Genomic DNA, 20,607 nt, shown 5'->3' on the forward strand with positions numbered 1-20,607 from the left:
TTTGTTGGAAGTGGTCGGGTCTAGGGTCAAGCCGGGATGGGGGCTCGCAATCTTTGGGGTAGCTTCGGAGCCGGGGGTGCAGGAGGCGAGAGAGGCCGGCATTCTGGCCTTTGCGCCTCTAGTAGCCCGGTGCAGGATTCTGTTACAGTGGAGGGATACACGGCCCCTGAGTTCGGAGGCCTGGATCAACGACATGACTGGGTTCATTAAGTTGGAGAGGATGAAATTTGCCCTGAGGGGGTTGGTACAGGGGTTCTTTCGGCGGTGGCAGCCCTTTCTCGACTTCCTGGCGAAGGGGTAGAGAGTGGTTGGTCTCAGCAGCAACTTGGGGGGGGGGGGGGGGGGGGGGGGGGGGGGGGGGTGTTTGGGGATGGTTAGGGGGTTTGTTTTTGCGGCGGTGGGTTTGCTATGTTGTTATTTTCTTCTTTCTTGTATTGCTGTTGGTTTTTTGTTATTATTTATTTTGGGGGCGGGGTGAGTTCTTTTCTTGTGTTGGTGTGGAAACACGCCTTGTTTGTTTTAAATTGTGGGGAGAAAATTTGTTATTGAAAAACTTGAATAAAAATTATTTAAAAAAAAAAAAGAAATGACAACTGTTGATGTAACTGTGCCCAAAATATAGGACGATAATACTACTACTACCTAGTGTGATGGAGTGGTCGAACATAGGTTCACATGCTGAATAGAAGGTGCAGCAACTCCCAATAGGCACAGTGGGAGAACATGGGGCCCCTGGGCAATATATTTCCCTTTTAGCCAATTAATGAGCTCATTGGAGCCAATCTTTACATGGTCTTTAGAGTGATACATTACAAGCATACACCTTCAACCTCAACCACACAACAATTTCAATAACTAGGAATGAAATGGAAGTCATATTCTGGGGAAGAACAGTACACAAAATATTTTCTTCTTTAGCATTATTAAACAGTACTAACTATAACCAGTATAATGTGACAATGTGGATAGTAGAGTGCAAATCCAAAACTCTGCTTTGGACGAAGAAAAGTGCAATTATAAAGCTTCCTATCACATCTCCAGGAGATCCCCTTGCAAATCACAATTTTTGAAATGAAGGAACTTTTTTTAAGGAACATTTTATTGAGGCATTTAAAATTTTAACATTTAACGTATTAACATTCTAAATAACAGAACAGTCCGACACACGCAAGAAACCCACAGTAACATACCCAATTTCCTCCCACCCTAACTTCTAACTACTCATATATTAGATTCCCTACCCTTATTCTCCGCTTCCATGCTCCCCCCCCTCCCCCCCACTTAAGGTCAGTTTTCCTTAAAGAAATCGATGAACGACTGACACCTCCGAGCGAAACCCTGTATTGAACCTCTTAAGGCAAACTTAATCTTCTCTCGCCTGAGAAACCCTGCCAAGTCACTGACCCCCCACTCCCGACTTTGGAGGCTCCGAGTTCCTTCATCCCGTCCACCAGGGAGACAAAGACCAAGATGTCAGCCTTTCTACCCCCCTGGGCTCCCGGATCTTCCGACACTCCAATATTGCCACCTCTGAACTGGGAGTCACCCTTCCTTTCAGGACCTCTGACATTACATTTGCGAATCCCTGCCAAAATCCTCTCAGCTTTGGACACGCGCAAAACATATGTACATGATTCGCCGGAACTTCCCCCATACCTATCCTCCACCTCCTCAAAAAACCTACTCATCTGGAGCACAGTCATTTGAGCCCTGTGTGGACCACTTTGAACTGGATCAGGCTAAGCCTGGCAAATGAGGAGGATGCATTGATTTCTCCCCCCCCAACTCATCTTCCCATTTCCCCCACCTCCCCGATTGGGACCCCTTCCCACTCCATCAATTCCTTGTACATTTCCGAGACCCTCCCTTCCCCAAACCCTGTTTTTGACATCACCTTATCCTGCAGTCCCCTTAGAGGGAGGTGAGGGAAGCTTGGAACCTGCCTCCGGACAAAGTCCCTTACCTGTAGGTACCAAAATCGGTTCCCACCCGGTAACTCAAACTCCTCCTCTAGCTACTCCAGGCTCGGGAAACCCTCCTCAATGAAAAGGTCCCCAAATCAATCCCTGCCCGCTGCCACCCCCTAAAACACACATCCAGCACCCCCCGGAGCAAACTAGTGATTGTCACAGATTGATGACCACACCGACGCCCCCTCCAGTCTCATATGCTGCCTCCATTGCCCCCACACTCTCAGGGCTGCCACCACCACTGGGCTTGTGGAGTACCGAGCCAACGAGAATGGCAGAGGGGCCATCAACAGAGCCTCAAGACTTGTGCCCCTACACAATGCTGCCTCTACCCGCTCCCACACCGACCCTTCCCCCACTACCCACTTCCAAACCATCGCAATATCAGCCGCCCAGTCGTAATGAATAAAGTTCGGAAGAGCCAAGCTGACTTCCCCGAGCGCCCGCGCAAGAAGGATTTTCTTCACCCTCGGGGCTTTCCCAGCCCATATAAAACCCGGGATCATCGCGTTCATTTTCCTAAAAACTTCCTTGGGGATAACGACTGGGAGACATTGAAACACAAACAGCAATCTTGGGGGGACTGTCATTTTCACAGTCTCTACCCTCCCCGCCAATGACAGCAGGAGCACGTCCCACCTGCGGAAGTCCCCTTTCATCTGCTCAATCACCCTGCTCAAATTTAGTGTATGAAGCTGACCACAGTCCCTTGCTAACTGAATCTCCCGATACCTAAAACTCCTTCCTACCACTTTGAACGGCATCTCCTTCAGTCTCTTCTCCTGCCCCCTTGCCTGGATCGCGAAGAACTTGCTCTTGCTCACGTTTAGTTTGTAGCCTGAGAACCGGCCAAATTCCTCCAGTATTTCCATAATTCCTGCAAACCCCCTGAACAGGTCTATTATTATTTTTTCTTTTCATAAATTTAGATTACCCAATTATTTTTTCCAATTAACGAGCAATTTAGCGTGGCCAATCCACCTACTCTGCACATTTTTGGGTTGTGGGGGCAAAACCCACGCAGACACGGGGAGAATGTGCAAACTCCACACGGACAGTGACCCAGAGCCGGGATCGAACCTGGGACCTCAGTGCTGTGAGGCAGCTGTGCTAGCCACTAGGCCACCGTGCTGCCCTAACAGGTCTATTATATACAGGAGCAAATCGTCCGCATAGAGCGCGACCCTCTGCTCCACCCCCCCCCCCCCCCCATACTATCCCCCACCAAATGTTCAATGCCCTCAACGCCATTGCCAAAGGCTCTATGGCCAGGGCAAACACTAGTGGGGACAGTGGGCCCCTTTGCCTTGTCCCTTGCACAGACAGAAATACTCTGAGCGGACCCGGTTGGTCCTTACATTTGGCACTGGTGCCTGATAAAGCAACCGGACCCAATCCACGAACCCCTGCCTGAACCGAACCTTCCCACGACATCCCACAGGTACCATCACTCCACCCGATCAAAGACCTTCTCTGCATCCATGGCTACCACCACCTCGACCTCGCGCCTCTCCATAGGCATCATTATCAAATTTAGGAGCCGTCTAATATTGGAAGCCAGGTGTCGTCCCTTCAAAAATCCCATCTGGTCCTCCCCTATTACCTCCGGGACACAATCCTCTATGCGCATGGCCAAGACCTTTGCTAACAATTTAGCATCTATATTCAACAGGGAGATCGGTCTATACGACGCACAATTCTCCGGATCCTTATCCCGCTTCAACTTACACAGGCAAATGTGACGGTCAATTTGTACACTGCAAAGCACAGCAATTAATCAGTTTTTGAAGGAATGTTGGCTAGAATGCATTTATAGGAAGTGCTACGGAAACTTTTATATCAATCATTTTTTTAAAATAAATTTTGAGTGCCTAATTAATTTTTTCCAATTAAGGAGCATTTAGCATGGCCAATCCACCTAGCCTGCACATCTTTTGGATTATGGGGGTGAAACCCACACAAACACGGGGAGAATGTGCAAACTCCACATGGACAGTGACCCAGAGCCGGGAATGAACCTGGGACTGTGGCGCCGTGAGGCAGCAGGGCTAACCCACTGCGCCACCTTACTGCCCTTCTTTTATATCAATCATGGTTTAATGCCTCACCAAGAATATTGAACAACAATAATGCATACACCTTTAGTACTTAAGAGTCAGATTAGTGTATGTGTTCAAATGCTGAAATAGGGGGCTAGAACTTGCTAAGTAGACTAGTGCCAAAGGATTTAAGCTAGTACGACAGAGGAAAGAAAAATCTAAAAGGGGAATAAGAAAGAAAGGCAAAAGTGACAAGGAATGTCGGAAAAATCAAGAGAAAAAACAGATCAGAAGAAGGGCAGTGTAATTGCCAAGAAAAACATAGGATGTGGAGGCAAGGATTCGGGCTTCAGTGTACATACAATAATAAATGAAGTATTGTCAATTTGATCCTGAGCAAAAATGTCGAAGGCAGGGTATGATGTAATAACATTAATAGGAGGGGAGTCAGAAGGTTGTCGGGTCAAGTCCCACCCCAGGAATTTCAACACAAATTCTAGGTTGGCGCTTAGTGCATTACACAGGAAGTGCTGTACTGTTGGAAGTGCCTTCTCGCCAGCGGGACCTTACAGTTGTGCTTAAATCGACCCCCCCCCCCCCCCCCCCAGCAGCCAATAGCTCTCCACATCGGGGGGGGGGGGGGGGGGGGGGGCTACTTGCTACTTTACAATAGTGAGCACATTTCAAAAGTACTTCATTGGTTCCAGAGCACCTTTGGGCTGCCCTAGGCTGAAGTGCACTGTCTACCTGCAAATCTTTCTTTCTTTATTCCTGAGCATGACCATGAAGCTGTCAGATTGTTGTAAAAGCCCAACTGGTTCATTCATGCCTTTTAGGGAAGGAAATCTCCTATGTTTATCAGGTTTTGCCTCACTTTCTCAGGGCAACGAAATGCAAGCCTTATCACTGACACACACACGTAAAATAAAATTTTATTGCAGCCCTCCCCACCCCATGTTCATTAAAACTTTGCTTATATAGAAAATGATCTCTGCAAAAACTTCACATGGAAAAAAAAAATTACTTTGTTAGATATAATTCACTATGGACTATTGAGGCTCAGAATAATATCTGGCATCAGTACACGAATGGCTGTGTTCTCCATTATAATTTTAGGCTCGCCACAAGATATTTCCGTCTGTATATTTTACAGACTTCAACTTAGTTGAAGGCAGTTTTCGTTTCGAAACCAGAAGCATGGGGCTGCTCCCAGTCAAATAAACACATCACTAAAGTGAAGGAAAAAGCAAGCCTTGTAAGACTGCCAAATTCTTTTCTCTTACCAAATCTTTGCTATAAAGACATCAAAAGCAGCCTCATAGTTAAAAAGGGGCCACAACATTTGCAACAGTCTTGTCAAAGGGGAGGCTTGCTATGCAGCAGTTTGCCTGCCTAGCTTTTTAATAACGCTCTCACTATGCTCAATTGCTGGCTTAATATCCCAACATAGAACATAGAACATAGAACAGTACAGCACAGAACAGGCCCTTCGGCCCTCAATGTTGTGCCGAGCCATGATCACCCTACTCAAACCCATGTATCCACCCTATACCCGTAGCCCAACAACTCCCCCCTTAACCTTACTTTTTTATTAGGACACTACGGGCAATTTAGCATGGCCAATCCACCTAACCCGCACATCTTTGGACTGTGGGAGGAAACCGGAGCACCCGGAGGAAACCCACGCACACAGGGGGAGGACGTGCAGACTCCACACAGACAGTGACCCAGCCGGGAATCGAACCTGGGACCCTGGAGCTGTGAAGCATTTATGCTAACCACCATGCTACCCTGCTGCCCCAACTCTGACCTTCACCAGTCCTACTTTGAATATCACGTTACAGTAAAAAGATAGAGCGAGGTAGCTGAGTCAAATGTTATTGCATACATCTTGCTGTAACAAACAATTCCTCTATTCATAAAAGAAGCAGTCACAGGGGGCAATTAAACTTTTTAAAAATCTGAGTCTGTTCTGGGCAGGATTAGCGGGGTCTTTCCCGGCATTATGACACTTTGTTGCTACTTGAGCTCCCTGCGGGGAACGCCCCCCCCCCCCCCCCCCGAGGTTGCACTTATCTCTCAACACCCCCCCCCCCCCCCAAACAGGGTCACCCACCCACCCCCAAACCCATCTATAAGGGATCCCTCGGTCCCCCGCACCCTACCTCTCACATGGGCAGGGCACCCCTGGGCCTGACCCCTGGTGTGGTCAAAATGCCACCTGAGCATTCTGTCAGTGTGAGGGTGGCTCCTGGATGGCATTGTCAGGGTGCCCAGGATAGCAGTGCCAGGGTGTGAGGCTGGCAGTGCCAAGGTGCCCACATGGCATCAGCAGTGCCAGGGTGCTACAGTGCCCAGCTGGTGAGGCTGATAGATGCCGGGTGGCCGTTCGATTTGACATCAGCACGGTTAAGTGAGTTTCTAAACACACTTAACTATGCGAGTCTGGTTCCTGTCCTCTGTGGGCAGAATCCAGATTGCAACGTCTTGCAAGATCTGGTTAGATCTCGCGATGTGTAACAACCATAGGGGATCCTGGGGGAGGTCACTTCCGGGATTTACCGGCTGCGTCCCTTCCTGATTCTGGCGGGTTGCGGCTGGTACATCTCTTCCACAGTTTTTAACACAGCAATTCAGATTTTGATGAGAACACTTCTGTCAAGCATCACAATGAGGTAATGTGCCACAAAAAATGCTGACAAATGCAAGCAGAACCAGACAGATTAATCAATTTTAATAAACATTAATCACTTGTAGCTTTCCAAACAGCGAGTTGGGAGGATATAATAATTCCCAATAACAGTTTTCTATCAAGTTTCCTGGGCAGCACGGTAGCTCAAGTGAATAGCACTGTGGCTTCACAGCGCCAAGGTTCCAGGTTCGATTCCCTGCTGGGTCACTGTCTGTGCGGAGTCTGCACGTTCTCCCCGTGTCTGCGTGGGTTTCCTCCGGGTGCTCCGGTTTCCTCCCACAGTCCAAAGACGTGCAGGTTAGGTGGATTGGCCACGATATATTGCCCTTAGTGTCCAAAAAGGTTAGGAGGGGTTATTGGGATAGGGTGGAAGTGAGGGCTTAAGTGGGTTGGTGCAGACTTGATGGGCTGAATGGCCTCCTTCTGCACTGTATGTTCTATGAAGTAATATTTAGCATATTTGAATATAGTTTGAAATATCCAATAAACATTATCTTTCTAAGGCTGAGGATAGGAATGTAGATGGGAGCCAAAAAACGAGAACACAGCCTCAGACTGAAGGGAAAAATGAAGAATAGAAATGGCAGGGTTCGGGAACATGGATGATAAGGGAAAGTGTAAGCTTAGTCAAATGGAAAATGGAGTAGATAGGTCTAGGCATCTAAAAACTGATGAAGCCCTTGAGGCGTACAGTTAAAGAAGGAAGGAACTTTTAAAAAATATATATATTTAGAATATCCAATTATTATTTTTTGAATTAAAGGGCAATTTAGCATATCCAATCCACCTATCCTGCACATATTTGGGTTGTTGGGGTGAAACCCACCCAGACACGGTAGAATGTGCCAACTCCACACGGACAGTGACCCAGGGCCGGGATTCGAACATGGGTCCTCAGCGCCGCAGTCACAGTGCTAACTACTGTGCCACCGTGCTGTCCTGAAAGTAGGAAGGAACTTAAAGGTGGAATTAATAATAATAATTTTTATTACTGTCACAAGTAGGCTCACATTAACACTGCAATGAAGTTACTGTGAATTAGGAAGGCTAAAAGGGTCCATGAAATGTCTTTAGCAAACAGGGTCAAGGAAAATCCCAAAGCCTTTTAGGCATATATTATGAACAAGAGGACAGCAAGAGAAAGAGTAGACCCACTCAAGGACAATGGAGCAAAGTTATGCATGGAACCAGAAGAAGTGGGTGAAATCCTTAATGAATACTTTGTATCGATATTCACCAGGGAGAAGGACATGACGTATGTTGATGTCAGGGGTAGGTGTGTGAACGATCTGGAGAACGTCAATATATCAAAGGAGGAAGAATCCTAAATTGCATTAAGGTAGACAAGTTCCTGGGGCCGGTTGGGACCTATCCCAGGTTACTGTGGGAGGCAAGGGGAGCAATAGCTGGGGCCTTAACAGATACCTTCACATCTTCTTTGACCACAGGCGAGGTTCCAGAGGACTAGAATAGCCAATGTTATTCCCTTGTTTAAGAAAGGATGCAGGAACAATCCAGCAAATTCTAGGCCAGTGAGCCTGACATCAGTGGTGAGGAAGCTTTTGGAAAAGATACTGAGGGACAGGATATATGCACATTTGGAGAAAAATGGACTAGTTAGTGACAGGCAGCATGGTTTTGTATGGGAAGGTCATGTCTCAACAACTTGATTGAGTTTTTTAAAGAGGTGACAAAGAAAATTGATGAGGGAAGGGCTATGGGTGTAGTTTATATGGGCTTTAGTAACGTATTTGATAACGTCCCACATGGCAGACTGATACAAAAACTAAAATCACATGGGATCGGCGTGGGCTGGCTAGATGTATACAGAACTGGCTTGGTTATAGAAGAGTAGAGGTGGAAGGGTGTTTTTCAGAATGGAGATCGGTAGCTAGTGGTATTCCGCTGGGATCAGTGCTGGGACCGATGTTGATTGTAGTATATATAAATGATATGGAGGAAAGTGTGGGTGATCTGATTCGTAAGTTTGCAAATGACATGAAGATAGTGCTGAGGATTGTCAGAGGATACAACAGGAGATAAATAGATTGGAGACTTGGGCACAGAAATGGCAGATGGAATTTAATCCGGACAAATGTGAGGTGATGCATTTTCGAGGATTAAATCTAGATATGAATTATACTGTAAATGGCAGAACTCTTGGGAACATTAACATGCAGCGGGATCTGGGCGTGCAGGTCCACAGTTCTTAAAATTGGCAAATTAGGCGGCCAAAGTGATTGAGAAGGCATATGGCATGCTTGCCTTCATCAGCTGGGGCATTAAGTACAGGAGTTGGGAAATCATGGGCGAAATTCTCCGACTCCCGCAGGGTCGGGGAATCGCCCGGGGCCGGCGTAAATCCCGCCCCCGCCATGGCCGGAATTCTCTGCCACCCGGGAATCGGCGGGAGCGGGAATCACGCCCCGCCGGTCGGCGTGCCCCCGCGCCGATCAGCGGCCCCCCCGCACCGATTCTCCGGCCCGTGATGGGCTGAAGTCCCGCCGCTGACAGGCCAATCCCGCCGACGTGGTTTAAACCACCTCTGTGCCGGCGGGATTGGCGGCGCGAGCGGGCCCCCACGGTGGCCTGGCCCGCGATCGTGGCCCACCGATCGGCGGGCCTGCGCATGCGCCGGTGGTGACGTCAGCGGCCGCTGACGCTCCGGCACATGCGCAGACTCACGCCGGCCGGCGAAGGCCTTTTGGCCTGCCCCGATGCCGGCCGGCGTAGCACCAAAGGCCATTGGCGCCATTCGGCGGAGCGCGAGTCACTCCGGCGTGGGCCTAGCCCCTAAAGGTGCGGAGAATTCCGCACCTTTGGGGAGGCCCGACGCCTGAGTGGTTGGCGCCACTCCGCTACGCCGGGACCCCCCGCCCCGCAGGGTAGGGGCGAATTTTGCCCCATGTTGCAGCAGCTATACAAAACCTTGGTTCGGCCGCATTTGGAGTATTGCATGCAGTTCTGATCACCACATTATCAGAAGGACATGGAAGCTTTGGAGACAGTGCAAAGAAGGTTCACCAGGATGTTGCCTGGTCTCTAAGGTGTTGGCTATGAGGAGAGGTTGAATAAACTAGGATTGTTTTCACTGGAAAGACGGAGGCTGAGGGTAGATCTGATAGAAGTCTACAAAATTGTGAGGCGTAGACAGTGTATAGTCAGATCACAAAGGGGCACAGGTTCAAGGTGAGAGGGAGAAAGTTTAAGGGAGATGTGCGGGGTAAGATTTTTGTGCAGAGAGTGGTGGGTGCCTGGAACTCGCTGCCAGAGGATGTGGTGGATGCATGCACATTAGCAACATTTAAGAGACATGTGGAAGGGTATATGAATAGGGAGGAAATAGAAGGATATGTAGAAGTGAATGGGCTCGGGTCTGGCAGATGGAATACAATCTTGACAAATGTGAGGTTATCCATTTTGGTAGGAATAACAGCAAACGGGATTATTATTTAAACGATAAAATATTAAAGCATGCCGCTGTTCAGAGAGACTTGGGTGTGCTAGTGCATGAGTCACAGAAGGTTGGTTTACAAGTGCAACAGGTGATTAAGAAGGCAAATGGAATTTTGACCTTCATTGCTAGAGGGATGGAGTTTAAGACTAGGGAGGTTATGTTGCAATTGTATAAGGTGTTGGTGCGGCCACACCTGGAGTATTGTGTTCAGTTTTGGTCTCCTTACTTGAGAAAGGACGTACTGGCGCTGGAGGGTGTGCAGAGGAGATTCACTAGGTTAATCCCAGAGCTGAAGGGGTTGGATTATGAGGAGAGGTTGAGTAGACTGGGACTGTACTCGTTGGAATATAGAAGGATGAGGGGGGATCTTATAGAAACATTTAAAATTATGAAGGGAATAGATAGGATAGATGCGGGCAGGTTGTTTCCACTGGCGGGTGACAGCAGAACTAGGGGGCATAGCCTCAAAATAAGGGGAAGTAGATTTAGGACTGAGTTTAGGAGGAACTTCTTCACCCAAAGGGTTGTGAATCTATGGAATTCCTTGCCCAGTGAAGCAGTTGAGGCTCCTTCATTACATGTTTTTAAGGTAAAGATAGATAGTTTTTTGAAGAATAAAGGGATTAAGGGTTATGGTGTTCGGGCCGGAAAGTGGAGCTGAGTCCACAAAAGATCAGCCATGATCTAATTGAATGGCGGAGCAGGCTCGAGGGGCCAGATGGCCTACTCCTGCTCCTAGTTCTTATGTTCTTATGTACCGAGGAAGGGCAGAAGGTTTTGTTTTTAGTTAAGGAATCTGGTTCGGCACAGGCTTGGAGGACCAAAGGGCCTGTTCCTGTGCTGCACTTTTCTTTGTTCCTCTTTGAAACTATAACAGAGCTAAACTTCACACACTCCAGCAGGAAGTGTTGGAGCCTAATATGTCGCCTTGGAGCAGCCCAAAAGCCATCCACTCAAAACCGCCCTCAGCTACTCCCAACCATGTCTCCAGCTACCTGCTTGTGATAGCTAAGGCATCCCTGGACAAAAACACCAAAAGAAAAATCCGGCAACACAGAGAAGACATCAGCCCCATCCACTTTGAGGTTGCAGAACTATAGAATTTCCTATAGGGCTTGAAGTGTGGCAAGGCAGCAGGATATCCAGAATTTATGAAACACCTTAGGCCCCAAAACTCTTGCCTGGCTGACCCAGTTTAGTTTAGCTCACTGGGCTAAATAGCTGACTTTTAAAGCAGACCAAGCAGGCCAGCAGCACGGTTCGATTCCCGTACCAGCCTCCCCGGACAGGCGCTGGAATATGGCGACTAGGGGCTTTTCACAGTAACTTCATTGAAGCCTAATCGTGACAATAAGCAATTTTCTTTCTTTCTTCTTTACAGTGGTTGTTAGCACTGCTGCCTCTCAGTGCTTGGAACCCGGGTTGGATTCCAGCCTTGGATCTTTGTCTCTGTGGAGTTTGCATGTTCTCCCGTGTCTGCAAGGGTTTCGTCTGGGTGCTCCAGTTTCCTCCCACAGTCCAAAGATGTGCAGGTTAGCTGGATTGGCCATGCTCAAATTGCCCATTTGTCCAACGATGTGCAACAACCAACAATTGGCAGCACAATGGTTAGCACTGTTGCTTCACAGAACCAGGGACCCGGATTCGATTCCCGGCTTGGGTCTCTGTGTCTGCATGGGTTGCCTCCAGGCGCTCGTTTCCTCCCACAGGTCCCAAAAGACGTGTTTGTTTGGTGAATTGGACATTCTGAATTCTCCCTCTGTGTACCTGAACAGGCACCGGAGTGTGGCAACCAGGGGAATTTCACAGTAACTTCATTGCAGTGTTAATGTTAGCCTACTTGTGATACTAATAAAATTTATTTTTTTTAAATGAATTCACAATACCCCCCACCTGCCAATTCATGCTGATCCAATAAGTTCACCAAAGGTACGATTCACATCAAGACAGCTGATCTAGAAAAACCCTCCCACATAGGACAGGACTCCCAACGCAAATTCCACCTGGACAAATGAATGCAAATCATCTGTCATGACAAACAAGCACCTGGTCTCAAACCCAACCCAACAGTTGCCTGGTTTCAACCTTCCAAGGAAAGAGTGGTCCACCCTGAACAGGTACAGAACCGGCTACGACCCCTACTTGGCCAACCTCCCCAGATGAGGCATTAGTGTAAGCCCCCTATGCACCTGTGGCAGAACACAAACTATGCATCATCGCAGAATGTCTAATCCACAGATTTAGCAGAGGCCTATCCTCACTCACTATAGCAGGATCGGAAGAAACTGCTTGGCTTAGGGACTTTGCATTCACTAAGTAAATAAAACAGCTTCCTACTTTCTGACACCCTTCTTTCTTGTATAGATGTGTTACATTTTTTCAGACAGCTGGGAACTTTTGGAAGATTACAGCTAGTCTCACTCTATTATGCGTTCCCGAGATCTAACCAAGGCATGGGATCTAATTCTCTCGCCTTGGAGATCCAGGCGAGCGCTGTGCAGACTTGGTCTCCACAAAAGAGGACCAGATGGAATGACATTTGTGGGGATTTACCGGGGATTGGAGACCCCCAGGTACAAGCCCTCTGGCAGGGTAGTAGCCTGGAACTTCTGGTGCCACCTGGGCACCCTGGCACTGCCAGCCTGGCACATTGGCCACTTTTCGTTGCATTAAGGAGCTCCGGCAAGCAGAACTCCTTCAGTGTAGAAAATAGGGATAAGCGTGGCCTCATCGGGGAGTCCCTTGCTAAAACCCCGATCTACCCTGATGGGCGTTACATAGTCAGGTGTTTCTCCGAGCGCCGGGAAACACCCAACTAATCTCGTGTGCGACTGGACTCTGCCCCGATTCGGGTAATTCGCACCTATAGAAGGTAGGAGCACTAGTAGGGCCATTCAGCCTTTCATCACGGTCATTGCTGGTCATCCAACTCAGTAACCTGCTCCCGCTTTCCCCCCATATCCTGTGATCTCTTTAGGCCAAGAGCTACATCTAACTTCTTCTTGAAAATAAGTCCTCAATTGCACTCTGTGGTAGTGAATTCCACAGGCTCAACACTGTGTGGATGAAGAAGTTTCTCCTCATCTCAGTCCTAAGTGGTTTACTCCGTATCCTTGAGACTGTGACTCTTAGTTCTGGACTCCCCAGCAATTGGGAACATCCTTCCTGCAACTACCCTGCCCAGTCCTGTTAGAATTTTATAGGTTTCTATGAGATCGCCCCTCATTCTTCTGAATTTCAGCAAAAATAATCCTAACCAACTCAATCTTCTCAAACATCAGTCCCGCCATTTCAGGAATCAGTCTGATAAACCTTCCCTGAACTCCCTCTATAGTAAGAACATCCTTTCTCAGATAAGGAGATATAAACTGCTCACAATATTCTAGATGTGGTCTCACCAAGGCCCTGTATAATTGCAGGAAGACACCCCTGCTCCTGTACACGAATCCTCTCGCTATGAAGGTCAACGTACGATTTGCCTTCTTTAATGTCTCCTGACCCACATGCTTACCTTCAGCAACTGGTGCTCAAGGACACCCAGGTCTCACTGTACATTCCCCTCTCTCAATCTCCAGCCATTCAGATAATAATCCATCTTCCTGTTTTTGCTACCAAAATGGATAACTTCACATATATAACCTCACATATATCCATATTATACTGCATCTGACATGTCCACTCACTCAACTTGCTCAAATCACACTGAAGCATCTCTTCATCCTCCTTACAGTTCACCTTCCTACCCAACTTTGTGTCATCTGTAAATTTAGAGATATTACATTTATTTCCCCCATCTAAATCATCAATGTACATTGTGAATATTTGGGGTCCTAGCACTGATTCCTGCGATACTTCACCAGTCACTGCCTGCCATTTGGAAAAAGGCACGTTTATTCCTACTATTTGTTTCCTATCTGCCAAAACGTTTTCTATCCATCTTCAATTCACTCCCCCAAATCCAATGCGCTATGATTTTACACTTATGTGGGACTTTGTCGAACGCCTTTTGAAAGTCCAAATAAACCACACCCACTGGCTGCTGCTCATCAACTCTATGAATTACAACCTCGAATAACTCCAGTAATTTGTCAAGCAAGTTTGAAATTGCAGAAAAGGTGGTGATCATCTTCCCCACTGCATCTTTGCTGTGCTACCTTTTCAAATAGAACCATCTATTCTCATCCCATTTATACAGCAGTTGTTTGAAGTACTACATTTAAACTGCAGAATAAAAGCACATTGTAAAAACTTACAGGCTTCCTGTAGGAACTTCTCTCGCACACTATCTGAAGTGGAGTTTTTGCATGTTTTGATGGCAACTGCCATTGCAGGGTTTTCCTGTATAAGCAAGGAGAAAAAATATATAATTACCAATGCTTGCTGAACTAGTTTGTACTAAACACAGAAATATACTGAACCATTTAAATGATTTGATAATCCTGATCCAAACAGAAAAACCGACAATTTCTGGGTAAACCAATTATAAATTACATGAAATTTCATTAAATTAGACAGAAATACTCTTCGATTGAGACCTGATTTGGTACAAAATCGATAAAGACTGTCCCTCTATTTTTCTAAATCACCACAGTATGTTTACAAATATTTTTAAGCAAAGTATATGGGAAATCATTAAGCAAGGCCAAGGTTTCATCAGAACAAAGTAGGGCACAGGAACAGGCCCTTCAAGCCTATGCCAATCATGATGTCCTAACTAAAAAAACCTTCTGCCCGTACTCGGTCCGTATCCCTCTATTTCCTCCCTATTCATATGTCCATTCAGATGCCTCTTAAATGTTGCTAATGTGCCTGCTTCCACCATATCCTCTGGCTGCATGTTCCATGCACCAACCATTCTCTGTGTGAAAAACCTAAACCGCACATCTCCCTTAAAACTTTCCCCTCTCATCTTAAAAGCAAGAAGCAAGATGGCGGCGGAGAGTGGCGGCTCTCTGCGAGCTCTCCCAAACAGATCCTTTTTATACATCTCTTCTAATCGTACCAATCTTTAAAAAATTCCCTATTGTGTATTTTCCTTTTCTTTTCTTTTATTCTTTTATTTTCATGTATTAAATGATCTGTTTGAGCTGCTCGCAGAAAAATACTTTTTACTGTACCTCGGTACAAATGACAATAAACAAATCCAATCCAATCCAATCCAAATCTGTGCCCCCTTGTAATTGAAAAGAAGGAAGGTCTACAGTCTTTTCGATTGACTGATGCCCCTGGGGTGCCTTTGACAGGCTAGATATAGGACTGTGTGTGGTGAATGTACAAAAGTGTAGTCATAGATCAATTAACACAGCAGATGGGGGCAGCATGATGGCGCAGTGGGTTAGCACTGCAGCCTCACGGCACCGAGGTGCCAGGTTCGATCCCAGCTCTGGGTCACTGTCCATGTGGAGTTTGCACATTCTCCCCGTGTTTGCGTGGGTTTCGCCCTCACAACCCAAAGATGTGCAAGCTAGGTGGATTGGCCACGCTAAATTGCCCCTTAATTGGAAAAAATGAATTGAGTACTCTAAATTTATACAAAAAAAATTAACACAGCAAATTAATGTCATTCTTATTATTGCACAACGTGGGGTTTTGCTGCACTCAACATAGTAGTAACTTTTGCCACACAAAATAAACTCACTGCACTGGGAAGAACTTCTTTGCAAGCAAAACACTTCGACAGTTGTGAGCTCTTCTGTAGCATTCAGTAAATGCAAACCTCTGAAGGTTAGTCTTGTGCATGTCACTTTCAAATTAAGTAAAGTACATGAGATCTTAAAAGGTTACTTGAGAGCCTCAATCTGCTTTATTACACACTGTGCAAATTTTGATTTAAGTCTAGTATGATTTTCAAATGCATCCAGACTTTCTGACTGGTTTAGTTATGAAAATGACACCTTGTCATTTTCTGAACTAGACTAGCAATTATGAATTTCATACCAAGTCCTGGCTATAAAAAGGAATTAATATTTAACAGATCTCACAGTGCAACTGCAAACATATTTAGGTCTTCACAGAGGAGTAGGCAGATTTAAGCAGACTCCCAGAATGCAGAGGCAGGGAGAGAAGCTTTGATATTGTTTTTACACATTAGCCTGTTAATTACAACATTGTCGTTCACTATCTTATTGCCAGCGGATTGCATTCATATCAGCTTTGATGGAAACTTGACCACTTGTTCACAGGCAGAAACAACTTCCCCTTTACTGAAGCCTCCCCCCCCCCCCCCCCCCCCCCCCCCCCCCCCCCCCCCCCCCCCCCCCCCCAATCTGGTTATAGTTATCACCATCTGCCCCACTCAAGCTGATCAATGGTCATCTAGTTAGTTATGGCAGCAAAGTGATTATGGCGTGGGCTTATGATCCGGAGACGTGAATTCAGATCCCACCTGGGCCTCTGTGGAATTTAAATTCAATTAATTAAATAAATCAGGAATAAAATGGCAGCATTAGGAATGGAGATCATGAATCTGTTGGATTATCACTAATATTACTGTTTACTGATACCCTTTATGGAAGGAATCTGTAATCCTTACCCAGCCTGACCCCAGATTCACTGAAATGTGGTGGACTCTGAACTGTCATTTGTAATGTTCTCAAAGATAATTAGGGATTTGCAATAAATTCCATCTTCCCCAGTGGTGTCTCCACATTCCAAGCACCAATAAGATAAAATCATCAAATCACATCACAATCCCTTCCTCTACTTTGCTACGTGGCTATTCCAACCGGCTGATCTCCCACGTTCTATCCTCTCAAAACATGTGGTCATCCAAATCTCTGCTGCCTGTCTTTGTAAGTTGTAACAAGTTCTGTTCAGCTATCACTCCTAAGCTCATACACCTACACTAGCTTCCGTGAAGCAATACCTTGATTTTAAATGCTCATCTTGTTTTCAAATCCTTCCATGCCATACCTTTCCCTATCTTTGTAACCTCATCCAGCCCGTCAATTGCCTGAAATATTTGTGCTCCTCTGATTCTGGTCTCGCAAACATCACCGATTTTAGTCACTCCATCAGTAGCATTCAGCTGCCAAGGCACAAAGCTGTGGAATTCCCTCTCTCAACCTCTCAATTCTTCATTTCACTTGCCTCCTTTGAGGCCCATCTCCCAAAATCATACCTCTTTAATCAAGCTTTTAGTCACCTACCCTCATGTATCCACAAAACAAGTTACCTGGTCATTTGTTTCTCGCTGCAGGAACCAGCTGCTGTGTTTTTTTGCATTATAACTGTGATTGCACTTAAAAAGTACATCATGCATTCTGAAACATTTGGGTAAATCCTGAGACTGTGAAAAAGTGTGTTGCCCTGGTTAGCATTCTTATTTAATCAGCATCAGCCAGAACAAATCAACTGGTTAACCAGCTCATTGCATTTTTGTGGAATCTTTCCATGCACGAAAAGGTGTCACCTTTGCCCACACAATAACAATAACTGAATCTTCAAAGAACTAAAGATGTGAGATGCTTGACATGCTTCAAAGAGTAGCACGATTAAAACACTAAGTATTTCTTGGATCTAACAGGGTACACAGACAAGACCTATTTCATCCAGACAAAATACTATAATTCTGAAATTGAGAGAGGACACCATCACTCTGCAGTATTGTGGAGATGCCAGATCAAAGTTAAGTACTTCTCCAGTGGGAAGGAAGTAAACATTCTGAGGGCAAGTTTCCGAGACACTCACCCAGCCTAGTTACTGGTCAGAGTGTAGGTAGCACATACTTTCACATAGAACAATATGTGGTGTGCGAATATCATTAAAAATAAGTTGATGTTTCGTAGTACAGAACTTAAGTATTGCTGAAAAAAAAGCATTTTGTCTTGCACTCATTAGGACGCTGAATACCAATGTTTGGGGAAATGGCAAATTATCCTGTAATAATAATAACAATCTTTATTATTGTCACAAGTAGGCTTACATGAACACTGCAATGCAATTACTGTGAAAATAGAAGAGAATGCGGATTGGTTGGCAAATGGACACTGATTAATAGAAGAGGATCTGCCAATCAGAGTCCACTTGCCAACCAATTAGCATTCTCTTCTCCTGCAAGATAATTTGTCATTTCCCTTTACATTGGTATTTTTTCAGGGTCCTAATGACTGCAAGACAAAAGCTTTAACATGTCTCTTTTTTTCAGCAATGAAAATAAATAAACATTTTAGAAGAAGAAAATTAACAATTCACAATATTAAATGTTAACTGTGGGCAGCACGGTACCAGTGAGCAGCACGGTAGCACAGTGGTTAGCACGGTTGCTTCACAGCTCCAGGGTCCCAGGTTCGAATCCCGGCTTGGGTCACTGTCTGTGCGGAGTCTACACATTCTCCCCGTGTCTGCGTGGGTTTCTTCCGGGTGGTCCAGTTTCCTCCCACAATCCAAAGATGTGCAGGTTAGGTGGATCAACTGAGCTAAATTGCCCCTGGTGTCCAAAAAAGGTTAGGTGGGGTTACGAGGATAGGGTGAAGGTGCAGGCTTAGGTTGGGTGCTCTTTACAAGAGCCGGTGCAGACTCGGCCGAATGGCCTCCTTCTGCACTGTAAATTCTATGGAATACTTTTGATTTCTTTAAAAAAAAATTTAGAGTACCCAATTATTTGTTCCAATTAAGGGGCAATTTAGCGTGGCCAATCTACGTATCCTGCATATCTTTGGGTTGTGGGGGTGAAACCCACGCAGACACTGGGAGAATGTGCAAACTCCACACGGACAGTGACCCAGAGCCGGGATTTGAACCCAAGTCCTCAGCGCCTTAGGCAGCAATGCTAACCACTGTGCCACCGTGCTGCCCCTTGATTTCAATTCATTTCAAAAATCAACGTCACCGCCAGAGATTTCCTGAAAATTGCAGAAGTGTGTTCTGATCCTCACACAGCCCATTACTTTAGGCAGCACAACTTTTAAAATTAGAACACTTTCAATGAAATTTATTCGCTGAAGGTTCTTTTTCTCAAAAACAGTAATTGAAACAATGAAAAGTTTAAAAAAAGGTACAAATGTTTTTTTTAAACTGTTGCACGACTGGTGTGGCAGATGCCATAAAGAGTTAGCTTTGGTGGTGCAGGTGAAAGTGGTTCACTTTTGGCTTCTGTCATCATTACACGAGCTTTCTTGATTGTTGGAATCTTAATTTTATTTTATAGTTTAATTTTATAGCTTAATTTTATGTAGTGGGCAGCACAGTAGCACAGTGGGTAGCACTGTGGCTTCACAGCTCCAGGGCCCCAGGTTCGATTCCCAGCTTGGGTCACTGACTGTATGGAGTTCTCCCTGTGTCTGCGTGGGTTTCCTCCCACAAGTCCCGAAAGACGTGCTGTTAGGTGAATTGGACATTCTGAATTCTCCCTCCGTGTACCTGAGTGGGCGCTGGAATGTGGCGACTAGGGGCTTTTCACAGTAACTTCATTGCAGTATTAATATAAGCCTGCTTGTGACACTAATAAATATTATTATGATTATTATTATTTTCATCTCCACATGACTCCTGAGGTCTGTCCATTGTGTACACTGAATGAGTGGCTAAGGAGGTGGTACATGAATATGGGGCTGGTTTAGCACAGGTACATGAGGCTGGTTTAGCACAGGGCTAAATCGCTGGCTTTGAAAGCAGACCAAGGCAGGCCAGCAGCACGGTTCAATTCTCACACCAGCCTCCCCGAACAGGCGCCGGAATGTGGCGACTAGGGGCTTTTCACAGTAACTTCATTTGAAGCATCCTTGTGACAATAAGCAATTTTCATTTCATATGAAGCAGCATGGAGGTGGCACGTAGAAGCACGGAGGTGGTACAGAGATGGTAGGGTAAGACATTCCACTGTCAATAATTTTAGCCCTGCAATTTGGGGGCACTTTCACAAGAGACTCGATCCGGTGGTCACTCAAAAACCTAGCTTATTACGAATATAAGGCAAAACTGGTATTTGAACCTGGTGTTTTGCAATGAGATTCCACTCTCACTAGAACTGCATCAATTTTCCATCTATATTGCCTTTAACCTTGCCACAATGTTAGAATTTCTGAATTACTTACAGGGCTCATGTAAATTCCTTGGTGCACGTCACCGAACTGCCCCTCTCCAATGCAGCGCCCCAGTTCAATTCTTTCCCTCTGTATCTCATAATCCCTGGCTGTAAAGAGTGGAGATAATTAATTATTAAATCAACTTTAGGGTCAAATTATTTTTTCATGTTTTTAAAGTGAGAAAAAGTTACACACTAAGTGACACACACATTGGCACAATTATGTTCATCCAACAGGCAGCAAGCACAATAATCAGGCAACAATTAATAAACAGTTTCATTACCTTCATCTATCCCATAGCTTTCTGCATTGCAATTGGGAGTAGGGGGAAGAAAATCAAAAAGCAGTGTACATTACAGTTTCTGTAGATAAATATGAAACAATGCAATTTATGCAGTATGATAGTGCAATGAATGTCGAACAA

At 45.8% G+C, this 20,607-nt stretch overlaps 1 protein-coding gene across 11 annotated transcripts in view; it reads right to left on the reverse strand.

Moving 5' to 3' along the window:
* LOC119972287 (focal adhesion kinase 1) overlaps nucleotides 1-20,607 on the reverse strand; it is a 585,346-nt gene that overhangs the window by 215,341 nt on the left and 349,398 nt on the right. For 6 of the 11 annotated variants that reach the window (XM_038808746.1, XM_038808736.1, XM_038808735.1 and 3 more), the window contains 3 exons: nucleotides 20,467-20,487; nucleotides 20,193-20,290; nucleotides 14,412-14,496 (listed from right to left, as the gene is read on the reverse strand). In XM_038808746.1, coding sequence (XP_038664674.1) covers nucleotides 14,412-14,496; nucleotides 20,193-20,290; nucleotides 20,467-20,487 — 204 coding nt within the window. The remainder of the gene's footprint in view (nucleotides 1-14,411; nucleotides 14,497-20,192; nucleotides 20,291-20,466; nucleotides 20,488-20,607) is intronic. The other 5 variants (XM_038808747.1, XM_038808744.1, XM_038808742.1 and 2 more) reach the window with 1 other exon arrangement.

Source organism: Scyliorhinus canicula, chromosome 10 (genome assembly GCF_902713615.1).
Source record: "Scyliorhinus canicula chromosome 10, sScyCan1.1, whole genome shotgun sequence".
NCBI lineage: Eukaryota > Metazoa > Chordata > Chondrichthyes > Carcharhiniformes > Scyliorhinidae > Scyliorhinus > Scyliorhinus canicula.